At 42.7% G+C, this 19,867-nt stretch overlaps 1 protein-coding gene across 1 annotated transcript in view; it reads left to right on the top strand.

Moving 5' to 3' along the window:
• LOC139758586 (probable methyltransferase-like protein 24) overlaps positions 1–19,867 on the top strand; it is a 112,181-nt gene that overhangs the window by 22,116 nt on the left and 70,198 nt on the right. The window contains exons 4-5 of the mRNA XM_071680104.1: positions 12,522–12,643; positions 18,461–18,619. Of these exons, the coding sequence (XP_071536205.1) occupies positions 12,522–12,643; positions 18,461–18,619 (281 nt within the window). The remainder of the gene's footprint in view (positions 1–12,521; positions 12,644–18,460; positions 18,620–19,867) is intronic.

Below are 19,867 nucleotides of genomic sequence, written 5' to 3'. Positions count from 1 at the left end.
CCATCCCCCTCCCCCCTCATGCGTGCGAGGTAGCACTAAGAAAAGTCTCAGTCTCTAGCTGTCATGCAATAATGCCCGAAACCACAGCTCCCTTTCCACATCCAGGCCCCATAGAACTTTCCATGGTTTACCCCAGACGCTTCACATACCCTGATTCAATCCACTGACAGCACGTCAACCCCGGTATACCACATCGATCCAATTCACTCTATTCCTTGTCCGCCTTTCACCCTCCTGCATGTTCAGGCCCCGATCACACAAAATCTTTTTCACTCCATCTTTCCACCTCCAATTTGGTCTCCCACTTCTCCTCGTTCCCTCCACCTCCGACACATATATCCTCTTGGTCAATCTTTCCTCACTTATTCTCTCCATGTGCCCAAATCATTTCAAAACACCCTCTTCTGCTCTCTCAACCACGCTCTTTTTTTTCCACACATCGCTCTTACCCTTACATTACTTACTCGATCAAACCACCTCACACCACACATTGTCCTCAAACATCTCATTTCCAGCACATCCACCCTTCTGCGCACAACTCTATCCATAGCCCAACCCTCGCAGCCATACAACATTGTTGGAACCACTATTCCTTCAAACATACCCATTTTTGCTTTCCGAGATAATGTTCTCGATTTCCACACATTCTTCAAGACTCCCCGGATTTTCGCCCCCTCCCCCACCCTATGATTCACTTCCGCTTCCATGGTTCCATCCGCTGCCAGATCCACTCTCAGTTATCTAAAAACACTTTACTTCCTCCAGTTTTTCTCCATTCAAACTTACCTCCCAATTGACTTGACCCTCAACCCTACTGTACCTAATAACCTTGCTCTTATTCACATTTACTCTTTACTTTCTTCTTTTACACACTTTACCAAACTCAGTCACCAGCTTCTGCAGTTTCTCACATGAATCAGCCACCAGCGCTGTATCATCAGCGAACAACAACTGACTCACTTCCCAAGCTCTCCCATCCACAACAGACTTCATACTTGCCCCTCTTTCCAAAACTCTTGCATTCACCTCCCTAACAACCTCATCCATAAACAAATTAAACAACCATGGAGACATCACACATCCCTGCCCCAAACCTACATTCACTGAGAACCAATCACTTTCCTCTCTTCCTACACGTACACATGCCTTACATCCTCGATAAAAACTTTTCACTGCTTCTAACAACTTGCCTCCCACACTATATATTCTTCATACCTTCCACAGAGCATCTCTATCAACTCTATCATATGCCTTCTCCAGATCCATAAATGCTACATAGAAATCCATTTGCTTTTCTTAGTATTTCTCACATACATTCTTCAAAGCAAACACCTGATCGACACATCCTCTACCACTTCTGAAACCACACTGCTCTTCCCCAATCTGACGCTCTGTACATGCCTTTCACCCTCTCAATCAATACCCTCCCATATAATTTACCAGGAATACTCAACAAACTTATACCTCTGAAATTTGAGCACTCACTCTTATCCCCTTTGCCTTTGTACAATGGCACGATGCACGCATTCCGCCAATCCTCAGGCACCTCACCATGAGTCATGGGAGCAGCTGAATGAGTGTGTTAGTGGTTTTGATGCACGAGACCGGGTTATAGTGATGGGTGATTTGAATGCAAAGGTGAGTAATGTGGCAGTTGAGGGAATAATTGGTATACATGGGGTGTTCAGTGTTGTAGATAGAAATGGTGAAGAGCTTGTAGATTTATGTGCTGAAAAAGGACTGGTGATTGGGAATACCTGGTTTAAAAAGCGAGATATACATAAGTATACGTATTCAAGTAGGAGAGATGGCCAGGGAGCGTTACTGGATTACGTGTTAATTGACAGGCGCGCGAAAGAGAGACTTTTGGATGTTAATGTGCTGAGAGGTGCAACTGGAGGGATGTCTGATAATCATCTTGTGGAGGCTAAGGTGAAGATTTGTATGGGTTTTCAGAAAAGAAGAGTGAATGTTGGGGTGAAGAGGGTGGTGAGAGTAAGTGAGCTTGGGAAGGAGACTTGTGTGAGGAAGTACCAGGAGAGACTGAGTACAGAATGGAAAAGGGTGAGAACAATGGAAGTAAGGGGAGTGGGGAAGGAATGGGATGTATTTAGGGAATCAGTGATGGATTGCGCAAAGGATACTTGTGGCATGAGAAGAGTGGGAGGTGGGTTGATTAGAAAGGGTAGTGAGTGGTGGGATGAAGAAAATAAGATTATTAGTGAAAGAGAAGAGAAAGGCATTTGGACGATTTTTGCAGGGAAAAAATGCAATTGAGTGGGAGATGTATAAAAGAAAGAGACAGGAGGTCAAGAGAAAGGTGCAAGAGGTGAAAAAGAGGGCAAATGAGAGTTGGGGTGAGAGAGTATCATTAAATTTTAGGGAGAATAAAAAGATGTTCTGAAAGGAGGTAAATAAAGTGCGTAATACAAGGGAGCAAATGGGAACTTCAGTGAAGGGCGCAAATGGGGAGATGATAACAAGTAGTGATGATGTGAGAAGGAGATGGAGTGAGTATTTTGAAGGTTTGTTGAATGTGTTTGATGATAGAGTGGCAGATATAGGGTGTTTTGGTCGAGGTGGTGTGCAAAGTGAGAGGGTTAGGGAAAATGATTTGGTAAACAGAGAAGAGGTAGTAAAAGCTTTGCAGAAGATGAAAGCCGGCAAGGCAGCAGGTTTGGATGGTATTTCAGTGGAATTTATTAAAAAAGGGGGTGACTGTATTATTGACTGGTTGGTAAGATTATTTAATGTATGTATGACTCATGGTGAGGTGCCTGAGGATTGGCGGAATGCGTGCATAGTGCCATTGTACAAAGGCAAAGGGGATAAGAGTGAGTGCTCAAATTACAGAGGTATAAGTTTGTTGAGTATTCCTGGTAAATTATATGGGAGGGTATTGATTGAGAGGGTGAAGGCATGTACAGAGCATCAGATTGGGGAAGAGCAGTGTGGTTTCAGAAGTGGTAGAGGATGTGTGGATCAGGTGTTTGCTTTGAAGAATGTATGTGAGAAATACTTAGAATATATATATATATATATATATATATATATATATATATATATATATATATATATATATATATATATATATATATATATATATATATATACTATCCCTGGGGATAGGGGAGAAAGAATACTTCCCACGTATTCCCTGCGTGTCGTAGAAGGCGACTAAAAGGGGAGGGAGCGGGTGGCTGGAAATCCTCCCCTTTCTTGTTTTTTTTTTTAATTTTCCAAAAGAAGGAACAGAGAAGGGGGTCAGGTGAGGATATTCCCTCTAAGGCCCAGTTCTCTGTTCTTAACGCTACCTCGCTAACGCGGGAAATGGCAAATAGTATGAAAAAAAAAAGAAAAAAAAAAATATATATATATATATATATATATATATATATATATATATATATATATATATATATATATATATATATATATATATATATAAGAGAAATCAATTAGTAAAAGATTTTACTGATGAAATGACATATAGTGCTACAAATTTTAAGTGTGATTTAATGATGAAAATATATTACCCTTACTGGAAAAACAATCACTCTTGAAGTAGAACCTTCAGACACAATTGAAAATGTGAAGGAAAATAGTGAAATTGGAGAAAAAAAATGTAGCTTAGACATTGAAGCTTATTGATACAGTGGTTAAATTGATGAGAACTGCTATTGACGTTTGTGTAAATAAATTATACATTTCCTTTTTTCCATAGCCAGAGGTTGAACCATTATGTGACATTCGTTTTTTTCATTCATTTCAAGCTAGAAGTTTCAGTTTTCTAAATTGTTTCTTACATTTTCCATATGTATATATATGTATGTGTATGTGTGTGTGTATATGTGCGTATGTATGTGTATGTGTGTGTATGTGTATATGTATATATATATGTATATTATCCCTGGGGATAGGGGTGAAAGAATACTTCCCACGTATTCCTCGCGTGTCGTAGAAAGCGACTAGAGGGGACGGGAGCGGGGGGCCAGAAATCCTCCCCTCTCGTTTTTTTTTTTTTTTCCAAAAGAAGGGACAGAGGGGGCCAGGTGAGGATATTCCCTCTAAGGCCCAGTCTCTGTTCTTAACGCTACCTCGCTAACGCGGGAGACAGCGACAAAGTATAAAAAAAAAAAATATATATATATATTCCCTGGGGATAGGGAGAAAGAATACTTCCCACGTATTCCCTGCGTGTCGTAGAAGGCGACTAAAAGGGGAGGGAGCGGGTGGCTGGAAATCCTCCCCTCTCGTTTTTTTTTTTTTTGGGGGTTTTTTTTTTTTTTTCCAAAAGAAGGGACAGAGGGGGCCAGGTGAGGATATACCCTCTTAAGGCCCAGTCCTCTGTTCTTAACGCTACCTCGCTAACGCGGGAGACAGCGACAAAGTATAAAAAAAAAAAATATATATATATAATATATAATATATAATATATATATATATATGTATATTATCCCTGGGGATAGGGAGAAAGAATACTTCCCACGTATTCCCTGCGTGTCGTAGAAGGCGACTAAAAGGGGAGGGAGCGGGTGGCTGGAAATCCTCCCCTCTCGTTTTTTTTTTTTTTTGGGGGTTTTTTTTTTTTTTGGGGGTTTTTTTTTTTTTTGGGGGTTTTTTTTTTTTTTGGGGGTTTTTTTTTTTTTTTCCAAAAGAAGGGACAGAGGGGGCCAGGTGAGGATATTCCCTCTAAGGCCCAGTCTCTGTTCTTAACGCTACCTCGCTAACGCGGAAATGGCGAATAGTTTGAAAAAAAAAAAAAAATATATATATATATATAAAAATATATATATATAAAAATATATATATATATTCCCTGGGGATAGGGAGAAAGAATACTTCCCACGTATTCCCTGCGTGTCGTAGAAGGCGACTAAAAGGGGAGGGAGCGGGTGGCTGGAAATCCTCCCCTCTCGTTTTTTTATTTTCCAAAACAAGGAACAGAGAGGGGGGGGCCAGGTGAGGATATACCCTCTTAAGGCCCAGTCCTCTGTTCTTAACGCTACCTCGCTAACGCGGAAATGGCGAATAGTTTGAAAAAAAAAAAGAAAAAAAAAAAAAATGCAATTGAGTGGGAGATGTATAAAAGAAAGAGACAGGAGGTCAAGAGAAAGGTGCATGAGGTGCAAAAAAGGGCAAATGAGAGTTGGGGTGAGAGAGTATCATTAAATTTTAGGGAGAATAAAAAGATGTTCTGGAAGGAGGTAAATAAAGTGCGTAAGACAAGGGAGCAAATGGGAACTTCAGTGAAGGGCGCAAATGGGGAGGTGATAACAAGTAGTGGTGATGTGAGAAGGAGATGGAGTGAGTATTTTGAAGGTTTGTTGAATGTGTTTGATGATAGAGTGGCAGATATAGGGTGTTTTGGTCGAGGTGGTGTGCAAAGTGAGAGGGTTAGGGAAAATGATTTGGTAAACAGAGAAGAGGTAGTGAAAGCTTTGCGGAAGATGAAAGCCGGCAAGGCAGCAGGTTTGGATGGTATTGCAGTGGAATTTATTAAAAAAGGGGGTGACTGTATTGTTGACTGGTTGGTAAGGTTATTTAATGTATGTATGACTCATGGTGAGGTGCCTGAGGATTGGCGGAATGCGTGCATAGTGCCATTGTACAAAGGCAAAGGGGATAAGAGTGAGTGCTCAAATTACAGAGGTATAAGTTTGTTGAGTATTCCTGGTAAATTGTATGGGAGGGTATTGATTGAGAGGGTGAAGGCATGTACAGAGCATCAGATTGGGGAAGAGCAGTGTGGTTTCAGAAGTGGTAGAGGATGTGTGGATCAGGTGTTTGCTTTGAAGAATGTATGTGAGAAATACTTAGAAAAGCAAATGGATTTGTATGTAGCATTTATGGATCTGGAGAAGGCATATGATAGAGTTGATAGAGATGCTATGTGGAAGGTATTAAGAATATATGGTGTGGGATGAAAGTTGTTAGAAGCAGTGAAAAGTTTTTATCGAGGATGTAAGGCATGTGTACGTGTAGGAAGAGAGGAAAGTGATTGGTTCTCAGTGAATGTAGGTTTGCGGCAGGGGTGTGTGATGTCTCCATGGTTGTTTAATTTGTTAATGGATGAGGTTGTTAGGGAGGTAAATGCAAGAGTTTTGGAAAGAGGGGCAAGTATGAAGTCTGTTGGAGATGAGAGAGCTTGGGAAGTGAGTCAGTTGTTGTTCGCTGATGATACAGCGCTGGTGGCTGATTCATGTGAGAAACTGCAGAAGCTGGTGACTGAGTTTGGTAAAGTGTGTGGAAGAAGAAAGTTAAGAGTAAATGTGAATAAGAGCAAGGTTATTAGGTACAGTAGGGTTGAGGGTCAAGTCAATTGGGAGGTGAGTTTGAATGGAGAAAAACTGGAGGAAGTGAAGTGTTTTAGATATCTGGGAGTGGATCTGGCAGCGGATGGAACCATGGAAGCGGAAGTGGATCATAGGGTGGGGGAGGGGGCGAAAATTCTGGGGGCCTTGAAGAATGTGTGGAAGTCGAGAACATTATCTCGGAAAGCAAAAATGGGTATGTTTGAAGGAATAGTGGTTCCAACAATGTTGTATGGTTGCGAGGCGTGGGCTATGGATAGAGTTGTGCGCAGGAGGATGGATGTGCTGGAAATGAGATGTTTGAGGACAATGTGTGGTGTGAGGTGGTTTGATCGAGTGAGTAACGTAAGGGTAAGAGAGATGTGTGGAAATAAAAAGAGCGTGGTTGAGAGAGCAGAAGAGGGTGTTTTGAAGTGGTTTGGGCACATGGAGAGGATGAGTGAGGAAAGATTGACCAAGAGGATATATGTGTCGGAGGTGGAGGGAGCAAGGAGAAGAGGGAGACCAAATTGGAGGTGGAAAGATGGAGTGAAAAAGATTTTGTGTGATCGGGGCCTGAACATGCAGGAGGGAGAAAGGAGGGCAAGGAATAGAGTGAATTGGAGCGATGTGGTATACCGGGGTTGACGTGCTGTCAGTGGATTGAATCAAGGCATGTGAAGCGTCTGGGGTAAGCCATGGAAAGCTGTGTAGGTATGTATATTTGGGTGTGTGGACGTATGTATATACATGTGTATGGGGGGGGGGGGTTGGGCCATTTCTTTCGTCTGTTTCCTTGCGCTACCTCGCAAACGCGGGAGGACAGCGACAAAGTATAAAAAAAAAAAAATATATATATATATATATATATATATATATATATATATATATATATATATATATATATATATATATATATATTTATATATATATATATTTTGCTTTGTCGCTGGGAGCGGGGGGCTGGAAATCCTCCCCTCTCGTTTTTTTTTTTTTTCCAAAAGAAGGGACAGAGGGGGCCAGGTGAGGATATTCCAAAAAAGGCCCAGTCCTCTGTTCTTAACTTTACCTCGCTAACGCGGGAAATGGCGAATAGTTTAAAAGAAAAGAAAGATGTGTATATATATATATATATATATATATATATATATATATATATATATATATATATATATATTATTCCTTGGGATAGGGGACTAAGAATACTTCCCACGTATTCCCTGCGTGTCGTAGAAGGCGACTAAAAGGGGAGGGAGCGGGTGGCTGGAAATCCTCCCCTCTCGTTTTTTTATTTTCCAAAACAAGGAACAGAGAGGGGGGGCCAGGTGAGGATATACCCTCTTAAGGCCCAGTCCTCTGTTCTTAACGCTACCTCGCTAACACGGGAAATGGCGAATAGTTTGAAAGAAAGAAAAGATATATATATATATATATATATATATATATATATATATATATATATATATATATATATATATATATATATATATATGTATATATATATATATATATATATATATCGTTAATGGGATGACATTGATTAGGGCCACAGCTGCCCGTGCAGTCTCAGCATACATTAAAAAATCCAGTAGAAATATGAGTTATGGTAGCGTGGTGGACCTCCCACGTTTATCCAAAGTGTAAAGCCATCCAGCGCAATTTAGTCTTAAGCTCTTGTGTGATCATTAATTACTTAGTAACAACCATGGCCTCTCGGTTTTATGATATCCACAATACTTCAATTATGTATTTTCAGCTAAATGGCTGCCAGTTATCCCCTATTTATCTATTTGTTTATTATTTACGATCAACCATTCTTACTTCATATATTGACCTCAGGAATTTTATTTTCAACACATCGACCCTATAAGTTCTTTTCCATTCAGAGTCCAAGTCTCACTTCCTCGCAACACCGTCTGGACGTCTGTGCCATTCAACATACGTAGTCATCTTTGCCCTCGCAGATAGAGACATCCTCTTCCAGTCACTCCTCATGAATTCAGGGCCTTTGACCCCAGTCCCACCCTATGATCCACTCGATCTCACATGGTTCCATTAACTACCATGTCCACTCCCAAGTATCTTAAGCACCCTTCCTCCTCCGGGCTCTCATTCAAAATCACACTCACATCGCCCTACTTCGCCACATTGCCATACGTCTATCCACATTTATTCTCAACTTCCTCCTGTCACATTCGGACACCAGCATCTTCAACTTCTCTATCGAATCCTCGAATCCACCATGTGCTCCCAGCAACTGACTCACATCCCTTCTCCATACTGTAGACCCAAATTCTCTCCATGACCCTCGCATTCACCTATCTCACCACCCTATCCATTAACAGATTAAACAGCCATTGGGACACAGACCTATCTTGGAAACACACGCTGTTCTTCCTTCCTGCTTAGACACACGACTTACCCTCCCTAAGAAAGGTCCTTACTGCATCCAGTAGCTTTCCTCCCACGTCATATATTCATGACACTTTCCACGAAGCATCTCTGGCAAGCTTCTCATATGCTTTAACCAAATCATTTGTTACCATATACAAATCCTTCTTTTTCTCCCAGTATTTATCACACCCCGTCTTCAAAGTAAACACCTGATCCACACAGTCTTTCCTTTCTTGAACCCACACTGCTCCTCACCAGTCTGATGCTCTATGGATGCCACTATCCATTGAATTACCACCCTCCCATATAACCTACAAATATACCTCTATAGCTCGAACAAATAATCATAACCCCCTTGCCTTCACGTAATGGCACTATACAGGTATTCTGCCAGTCCTCACGCCACACATGTAGTGAAAATCCTGAATAACTGGCTGTCTGTCACTCCTCTTCTTTCGAAAGTCCCCTGCAATCCCATCCACCTCAGCCGGTCTGATGCATCACTTCTTGTAATTCTCCGGTTATTTTTGTCGTCTACACTTAGACACGATGTTATCTTTGTGTTCCACCATGATATGGTTGGCAGACAAGCAAATAATGGAAATATATTTACCAAGCAAGACGAAAATGGTGATTTTCAAATACCTTGAGGGCAGAGGGGCCGGCACCTTGCCCCTAGACTGGACCAGCGGGTTTCTATATTACTTGCTACCTGTCACACACATTGTAATGTGCTTCATATTGTTGTTGATCACAACTTCGAGATTCCGTTTTTTTCTATTACTCTGGATAGCGGATTTCCGAGCATTTCATAGACGTGTTTAATATTCCTGTCTCCATAGTGCATAACTTCACATATATCTACATTATGTATTCATCTATCATTCATCTGTCAAATCTGCTAACTTGTCAAATCTTCTAACTTGTCAAGATCTCTTTGATTTATTCTCAGCCTTGCTCATTTGTTGTTCTGGCTCCTTGATCTTTTTCATTCGTATATTTCCAGACCTTTGGAACTAATTGTTGTTCGTTTACATATGCCAGAAAGAGAACTGGGCTGAGAGGCAGCGTTTGAGGACCGCTACTCATCACGTTTGACACTGATGGTTGGTGAGCCAGACACAGATCTGTGTGTGTGGTTCGTCTCTTCTCCCGCGTGATTTTCATTTGCATGATCTTGTGAGGAACTTTGTCCAATTCCTTTTGTAAATACAAGTGTACTGTATCTGAAAGTTCCTTTCAATCCCAGTCCATTGTATGGCGGTAAAACATTTTAGTAGATTTGTGCGAGGTAGACACTGGTGATGGTGTGTGGTTGACAGTGTGTGGTGGCGAGGAGTGATGGTGTCTGCTGGTGCTATGTGGTGGTCAGTTACACCAGCGCACGTGGGAGAGTATATTATAGTGTGGTGAACGTCAATGATGTTCATCACACCGCTGTTCATCACAGTGTGATGAACAGCAGTAGTCTTCATGTGTGACGCAGTGTTATTGTAGACTGTCATAACAGTACATTTTGATGAACAGTAGTGGATACTGGTGACGTTCTTACACAGTCGTGATAACAGTATGTGATGAACAGAGATGATCTTAGTTTGCGGTTCATGATAGTGATGAAGCGATATAGGTAGGGGGTATAATGGTGTGGTAGGCAGGGATGATGGTGTGTACAGTGGACTGGTATGATGGTGTGTGGTAGGCAGGGATGATGGTGTGTACAGTGGACTGGTATGATGGTGTGTCGTAGGCAGGGATGAAGGTGTACAGTGGACTGGTATGATGGTGTGTGGTAGGCAGGGATGATGGTGTACAGTGGACTGGTATGATGGTGTGTGGTAGGCAGGGATGACGGTGTGTACTGTGGACTGGTATGATGGTGTGTGGTAGGCAGGGATGATAGTGTACAGTGGACTGGTATGATGGGGTGTGGTAGGCAGGGATGATGGTGTGTACTGTGGACTGGTATGATGGTGTGTGGTAGGCAGGGATGATGGTGTACAGTGGACTGGTATGATGGTGTGTGGTAGGCAGGGATGAAGGTGTACAGTGGACTGGTATGATGGTATGTGGTAGGCAGGGATGATAGTGTACAGTGGACTGGTATGATGGTGTGTGGTAGGCAGGGATGATGGTGTACAGTGGACTGGTATGATGGTATGTGGTAGGCAGGGATGAAGGTGTACAGTGGACTGGTATGATGGTATGTGGTAGGCAGGGATGATAGTGTACAGTGGACTGGTATGATGGTGTGTGGTAGGCAGGGATGATGGTGTACAGTGGACTGGTATGATGGTGTGTGGTAGGCAGGGATGATAGTGTACAGTGGACTGGTATAATGGTGTGGTAGGCAGGGATGATGGTGTGTACTGTGGACTGGTATGATGGTGTGTGGTAGGCAGGGATGATAGTGTATAGTGGATTGGTATGATGGTGTGTGGTAGGCAGGGATGATGGTGTACAGTGGACTGGTATGATGGTGTGTGGTAGGCAGGGATGATAGTGTACAGTGGACTGGTATGATGGTGTGTGGTAGGCAGGGATGATAGTGTACAGTGGACTGGTATGATGGTGTGTGGTAGGCAGGGATGATAGTGTACAGTGGACTGGTATGATGGTGTGTGGTAGGCAGGGATGATGGTGTACAGTGGACTGGTATGATGGTGTGTGGTAGGCAGGGATGATAGTGTACAGTGGACTGGTATAATGGTGTGGTAGGCAGGGATGATGGTGTGCACTGTGGACTGGTATGATGGTGTGTGGTAGGCAGGGATGATAGTGTACAGTGGATTGGTATGATGGTGTGTGGTAGGCAGGGATGATGGTGTACAGTGGACTGGTATGATGGTGTGTGGTAGGCAGGGATGATAGTGTACAGTGGACTGGTATGATGGTGTGTGGTAGGCAGGGATGATAGTGTACAGTGGACTGGTATGATGGTGTGTGGTAGGCAGGGATGATGGTGTGTACAGTGGACTGGTATGATGGTATGTGGTAGGCAGGGATGATAGTGTACAGTGGACTGGTATGATGGTGTGTGGTAGGCAGGGATGATGGTGTACAGTGGACTGGTATGATGGTATGTGGTAGGCAGGGATGATAGTGTACAGTGGACTGGTATGATGGTGTGTGGTAGGCAGGGATGAAGATGTTCAGTGGACTGGTATGATGGTGTGTGGTAGGCAGGGATGAAGGTGTACAGTGGACTGGTATGATGGTGTGTGGTAGGCAGGGATGATAGTGTACAGTGGACTGGTATGATGGTGTGTGGTAGGCAGGGATGATAGTGTACAGTGGACTGGTATGATGGTGTGTGGTAGGCAGGGATGATAGTGTACAGTGGACTGGTATGATGGTGTGTGGTAGGCAGGGATGATGGTGTACAGTGGACTGGTATGATGGTGTGTAGTGTAGTGTTGTTACGGAAGTTTGCGTTGAAAAGGAATGATGAGAAGGCGTCGTTATGAGGTCGGCAGTGACGATGTTGATGAGTGGAGGAGGGAGCGGGGCGTTCGTGGTACTCCATGATGATGGTACCCAAGATGAGAGTGTGTGGTGAAGATTGGATGCAGTAGTGTACAAGATGTGTTGCTCTGTTGGTGAACAGTTGTGATGATTAATGTGGGATAGACGAGGAGGGGAGTGCGCACTGCATGGTTTAAGGACAGGGATGATTGTACTGCAAGGTGGTGCACAGTGGTGGTACAACGTGATGGCAGGATCATCCGATTCTAACTGCTTAAGACCATAGCATGTTTGTCGTATAATATACTATTGCTTACTGCACATTTTACCTGTCGTATGTGTTGATTAATCTTAGATATGTTCTGACTGCAGACATTGGGGATCGCCCTGCTGCTGCTGCCCACTGTGACGGAAGATGTCCCATTCCTCCTCTCACCTCCATATCTCAGTACAACCACTACGTAAACACGGTACAGGCCCGCTGCCACAATTGGGTAAGTTTCCACTGTTTCCAGTTATCTGACCAGGAGTTTGTATCCATTATTATGAGTGGAATGAGACGAGTCAAGTCCTAAGTAGCTTGTTAGATGAAGGTTATCAAAGCCTTTAATCATTTCAGGTCACTTCAATTGGCTGTCCACTGCGTGGTAAAGACACTTCTGTCTGCCACCTGTCTACCCACTGATGAACTGTGGTTGTCTGTCTTACCGTCTCAGACACTGTCTTCCCAGACTCCCACATTCCATCGACACGTCCTCGATCACATAAGACATCAGGGAAGTTGTTATCCCGCTACCATACCTTTATAAATGACAAAAATTCTGTGGTCGTTACATAGCGATATTATGAATTATCATAGATTCACTCAGTTTGTGAAAATTCATTTCATCATTGCAAAAAGCTTTATTAATAACTGTTCATCATAGATACTAATCATCCTAGATTTGATTTCACTCAGCAAAGTCAAGCTGATGAAGATATGAAAGTCAGGCAGCATATGAGGGTGAGGTGGTAAGCAGTAACTCTCGTGATTCGTTTTACCTTACATACTGGGTTGGGAGGGAACTCAACAGCAGCACAGTACATTGATACTCAAGAATGCTGAGTTACGCCTGTGGTTCCTCATAATGCGTGAGGGATTTTGATGGAAGCCTCACAGATGGCTGTGTAGTGGACGTTCAGTAGTACGCCCGGTAGTACCTTGATCAAGCTGTAGCAGGTTGTGTGCGACTGTACATGAAATGATCAAACATACAAACCTTGAAAGGTTTCTGTAGACTTATAGACGCAATAGATACTGTTAGAACACACACACTCATACATGAACCTGCGAGAAAGCATTAATAAGTGACCTAACTGAAGATAACACACAGAGATCATTCAAAATCGCGACTTGACATGAGACTCGCTTTGTCCGTGATCGAACAAAATTAAAACTTTTTAATTTAAAAAAGAAAACGAGGTTTAAAGATGTTTCGTTGCTCACCCAGGACGGGTTGACCCGAACAGTCAACGGACACTCCATTACTGAGAGCCCCGCACTGTGTGAGCGAGCTGGGATAACTGAAGATGAGTTCATTTGTATAGGATGGTTGGCAGTGTCCACATCGTAAGGACAGCACTGTACTATACATAACTTAACTGTCGGTTAGTTTTACTCGACATTACGTTCTAAGATGCGTTCATTTAGCTGGAGCTTTGATGTGCCACCACACACGCTGCATTACGATATTGGCATTGGTATGTGTAGTCTGCAGATGCCTGTAGGAATAGCATTGTTGAATCTAAAGGATTGGATTATAAAATTTAAGCTTATAAGCCAAGCGCTGGAGCTTCTAAGGTTATTCAGCGCTCTGTTGAATCTAAAGAAGCTACTGTTGTTAGCTCGTCAGTCATTGGTGGTTAGCTCCAGTCAGTGATTGGTGGTTAGCTCCAGTCAGTGATTGGTGGTTAAAATCACTGAGTGATTTGGTGATGTATTTTAGTGAGAATCTACTGTGGCCTGTAAAGGTTATAGAGAACCAGAGGATAACTTCCTTAACAAAAGAGATTTCTCATGTGAGCTGCCGTAGTTTAGTAGCTATTTTACCGTGTTATGTGTCGATGTGTTTTACACTAAATCTCTTTAATAACTTGAAGTGTTCCAAAAACTGTGATTAAAGAAATGAAGTTCAGTACAGTCAAAAGGTAAGGGTCAGCTCCTAATATCACATTACCTACTTGTCTCTTACGTTAAAGAGTGCTCAAATTACAGAGGTATAAGTTTGTTGAGTATTCCTGGGAAATTATATGGGAGGGTATTGATTGAGAGGGTGAAGGCATGTACAGAGCGTCAGACTGGGGAAGAGCAGTGTGGTTTCAGAAGTGGTAGAGGATGTGTGGATCAGGTTTTTGCTTAGAAGAATGTATGTGAGAAATACTTAGAAAAGCAAATGGATTTGTATATAACATTTGTGGATCTGGAGAAGGCATATGATCGAGTTGATAGAGATGCTCTGTGGAAGGTATTAAGAATATATGGTGTGGGAGGCAAGTTGTTAGAAGCAGTGAAAAGTTTTTATCGAGGATGCAAGGCATGTGTACGTGTAGGAAGAGAGGAAATTGATTGGTTCTCAGTGAATGTAGGTTTCCGGCAGGGGTGTGTGGTGTCTCCATGGTTGTTCAATTTGTTTATGGATGGGGTTGTTAGGGAGGTGAATGCAAGGGTTTTGGAAAGAGGGGCAAGTATGCAGTCTGTTGTAGATGAGAGAGCTTGGGAAGTGAGTCAGTTGTTGTTCGCTGAGGATACAGCGCTGGTGGCTGATTCATGTGAGAAACTGCAGAAGCTGGTGACTGAGTTTGGTAAAGTGTGTGAAAGAGAGCTGAGAATAAATGTGAATAAGAGTAAGGTTATTAGGCAGTAGGGTTGAGGGACAAGTCAATTGGGAGGTAAGTTTGAATGGAGAAAAACTGGAGGAAGTAAAGTGTTTTAGATATCTGGGAGTGAATTTGGCAGCGGATGGAACCATGGAAACGGAAGTAAGTCACAGGGTGGGGGAGGGGGCGGAAGTTCTGGGAAAAATGTGTGGAAGGCGAGAACATTATCTCTGAAAGCAAAAATGGGTATGTTTGAAGGAATAGTGATTCCAACAATATTATAAGGTTGCGAGGAGGGTGGATGTGTTGGAAATGAGATGTTTGAGGACAATATGTGGTGTGAGGGGGTTTGATCGAGTAAGTAATGAAAGAGTAAGAGAGATGTGTGGTATTAAAAAGAGTGCGGTTGAGAGAGCAGAAGAGGGTGTTTTGAAATGGTTTGGTCACATGGAGAGAATGAGTGAGGAAAGATTGACAAAGAGGATATATGTGTCAGAGGTGTAGGGAACGAGGAGAAGTAGGAGACCAAATTGGAGGTGAAAAAATGGAGTGAAAAAAGATTTTGAGCGATCGGGGCCTAAACATGCAGGAGGGTGAAAGGCATGCAAGGAATAGAGTGAATTGGAACGATGTGGTTTACCGGGGTCGACGTGCTGTCAATGGTTTGAGCCAGGGCATGTGAAGCGTCTGGGGTAAACCATGGAAAGTTTTGTGGGGCCTTGATGTGCAAAGGAAGCTGTGGTTTCGGTGCATTATACATGACAGCTAGAGACTGAGTGTGAACGATTGTGGCCTTTGTTGACTTCCGCATATATATATGTATATTTATTTATTTATTATACTTTGTCGCTGTCTCCCGCGTTTGCGAGGTAGCGCAAGGAAACAGACGAAAGAAATGGCCCCCCCCCCCCATACACATGTATATACATACGTCCACACACCCAAATATACATACCTACACAGCTTTCCATGGTTTACCCCAGACGCTTCACATGCCCTGATTCAATCCACTGACAGCACGCAACCCCGGTATACCACATCGCTCCAATTCACTCCATTCCTTGCCCTCCCCTCACCCTCCTGCATGTTCAGGCCCCGATCACACAAAATCTTTTTCACTCCATCTTTCCACCTCCAATTTGGTCTCCCTCTTCTCCTCGTTCCCTCCACCTCCGACACATATATCCTCTTGGTCAATCTTTCCTCACTCATTCTCTCCATGTGCCCAAACCACTGCAAAACACCCTCTTCTGCTCTCTCAACCACGCTCTTTTTATTTCCACACATCTCTCTTACCCTTACGTTACTCACTCGATCAAACCACCTCACACCACACATTGTCCTCAAACATCTCATTTCCAGCACCTCCATCCTCCTGCGCACAAATCTATCCATAGCCCACGCCTCGCAACCATACAACATTGTTGGAACCACTATTCCTTCAAACATACCCATTTTTGCTTTCCGAGATAATGTTCTCGACTTCCACACATTCTTCAAGGCCCCCAGAATTTTCGCCCCCTCCCCCACCCTATGATCCACTTCCGCTTCCATGGTTCCATCCGCTGCCAGATCCACTCCCAGATATCTAAAACACTTCACTTCCTCCAGTTTTTCTCCATTCAAACTCACCTCCCAATTGACTTGATCCTCAACCCTACTGTACCTAATAACCTTGCTCTTATTCACATTTACTCTTAACTTTCTTCTTCCACACACTTTACCAAACTCAGTCACCAGCTTCTGCAGTTTCTCACATGAATCAGCCACCAGCGCTGTATCATCAGCGAACAACAACTGACTCACTTCCCAAGCTCTCTCATCCCCAACAGACTTCATACTTGCCCCTCTTTCCAAAACTCTTGCATTTACCTCCCTAACAACCCCATCCATAAACAAATTAAACAACCATGGAGACATCACACACCCCTGCCGCAAACCTACATTCACTGAGAATGAAAGCCGGCAAGGCAGCAGGTTTGGATGGTATTGCAGTGGAATTTATTAAAAAAGGGGGTGACTGTATTATTGACTGGTTGGTAAGGTTATTTAATTTATGTATGACTCATGGTGAGGTGCCTGAGGATTGGCGGAATGCGTGCATAGTGCCATTGTACAAAGGCAAAGGGGATAAGAGCGAGTGCTCAAATTTCAGAGGTATAAGTTTGTTGAGTATTCCTGGTAAATTATATGGGAGGGTATTGATTGAGAGGGTGAAGGCATGTACAGAGCATCAGACTGGGGAAGAGCAGTGTGGTTTCAGAAGTGGTAGAGGATGTGTGGATCAGATGTTTGCTTTGAAGAATGTATGTGAGAAATACTTAGAAAAGCAAATGGATTTGTATGTAGCATTTATGGATCTGGAGAAGGCATATGATAGAGTTGATAGAGATGCTCTGTGGAAGGTGTTAAGAATATATGGTGTGGGAGGCAAGTTGTTAGAAGCAGTGAAAAGTTTTTATCGAGGTTGTAAGGCATGTGTACGTGTAGGAAGAGAGGAAATTGATTGGTTCTCAGTGAATGTAGGTTTGCGGCAGGGGTGTGTGATGTCTCCATGATTGTTTAATTTGTTTATGGATGGGGTTGTTAGGGAGGTGAATGCAAGAGTTTTGGAAAGAGGGGCAAGTATGAAGTCAGTTTTGGATGAGAGAGCTTGGGAAGTGAGTCAGTTGTTGTTCGCTGATGATACAGCGCTGGTGGCTGATTCATGTGAGAAACTGCAGAAGCTGGTGACTGAGTTTGGTAAAGTGTGTGAAAGAAGAAAGTTAAGAGTAAATGTGAATAAGAACAAGGTTATTAGGTACAGTAGGGTTCAGGGTCAAGTCAATTGGGAGGTAAGTTTGAATGGAGAAAAACTGGAGGAAGTAAAGTGTTTTAGATATCTGGGAGTGGATCTGGCAGTGGATGGAACCATGGAAGCGGAAGTGGATCATAGGGTGGGGGAGGGGGCGAAAATTCTGGGGGCCTTGAAGAATGTGTGGAAGCCGAGAACATTATCTCGGAAAGCAAAAATGGGTATCTGCTATCTGCTGGCTGTGTGAGCCTGATGTGAAATGACCGGTGTAGACCCCGTTGCTCACCAACGTGAGACGAAGAGTATTCGAGTACATAGCATTCGAATAGTCATTTCCCTATTAGAGGCGATCATAGCCTAGCAGTAGCGTTCCCGCCTGTTGCATAGGGGTCCCGGGTTCGATCCTGGCTGTTGGAGGTTTGTATGTTATATGAAGGTACGCGTTCACATGCTAGTTCGTGTATATATATATATATATATATATATTAGTATCCTCTTTGGTATTACAGCTTTCAAATCGATGTGCTTCGCCAGGATCAGAATCTTCTGCATTGTTGTATCCAGATGATCAAGTGAGCAACAGGAAAATGTGTAACATGAAGGTGATCATCATTGGCTTTAGATGATCATGACAATAACATCATTGTTATGACACTGACAGGCACAGATGGGGGGATGGCTCTCAGCTCCCGAGGACGGCAAGAAGTTCGTGTGTCTAGATAAGAGATTCAACATCGTGCCAGGCAACTGTGTGGTGCTGTCCTTCGGCATTAACAATGAATGGTCCTTCGAAGATGACATGGACAGGTTGGGATGTGAGGTTAGTAAGACTTGATTCCATCCGTTTTGAACTCTTACTAATACTCTTTATATTGTTCCTTACTTTATGCATGATGAAATAACACACACACACACACACACACACACACACACACACACACACACACACACACACACACACACACACACACACACACACACACACACACACACACACACACACACACAACTTCTCCGACCCAGAGTGAAGGCAGTCCTTAAGATTATGCAGGGTCTACACTACACTGTGTATACCAAGCTTATAATGTGCAGTAGGTGTGTGTTTGTGTGTGTGTGTGGGGGGGGGGGGGTGTGAAGTACGAAGGGGGCCCCCATGTGATACATTCTTGACATTACATTTCATTGTTCAACATTTTAGTTTAACAGGAGTTTTAGCAGGTGTTCCCGCGTTCAAATCGAGCGGCGAATGCTGTCAGTACAAGTGAACTTTCTTTTCTTTCAAACTATTCGCCATTTCCCGCATTAGCGAGGTAGCGTTAAGAACAGAGGACTGGGCCTTTGAGGGAATACCCTCACCTGGCCCAATTCTCTGTTCCTTCTTTTGGAAAAAAAAAAAAAAAAAAAAAATATATATTACTTATAGTCATTATGAGTGTATCTGGATAATGAAGGAGAGAATGGCTAACATGAAGAAATTGAGCGAGAATACTTAAGAACTGGTATGGAATATATTACATCTGTGGCTAGATTAGGGAGTTTGTTTGGAGCCAATAAGGCAAAACTGATTCAATGTTATCCAAGACATCAACCAAATATTCTAAGAGGTCATCAACTGGAACTTTTGTAAATAAAGATGAAACATCAAAACTTACCAGTTTTGAAATCAAAATCACATTGATATCATTAAGCTGGTTAACTAAATCTACATTGTTCAAGATATTAGAATTTGATATCTTACCCACTCATGGGATTTATAAAGAAACTAACCACTTTGACAATTGATATGTAACGGAGCCTACTGAACTCACTATGAGTCTTGCTGGAAAATTTGGCTTATGTGTTTTGATAAGTCGATACATATACGGCAATGAAGAGAACAAAGATATAAAAGTTTTGATGAGAGAATCATTACCTTTCATCAACAACTTCAGTCCTTTATTGAAGTGAGAATTAACTACATCTAGGGGATTCTTATTGAGTTTGAAGTATGTTATATCATCACTTAATAGTTCATTCAATTTAGATAAGTGATTACCTTATCATTCAGCCTCATGGTTCAAGGACGCAT

Source organism: Panulirus ornatus, chromosome 30 (genome assembly GCF_036320965.1).
Source record: "Panulirus ornatus isolate Po-2019 chromosome 30, ASM3632096v1, whole genome shotgun sequence".
In the NCBI taxonomy this organism is placed as follows: domain Eukaryota; kingdom Metazoa; phylum Arthropoda; class Malacostraca; order Decapoda; family Palinuridae; genus Panulirus; species Panulirus ornatus.
This window is presented reverse-complemented; position numbering and strand designations above follow the sequence as displayed.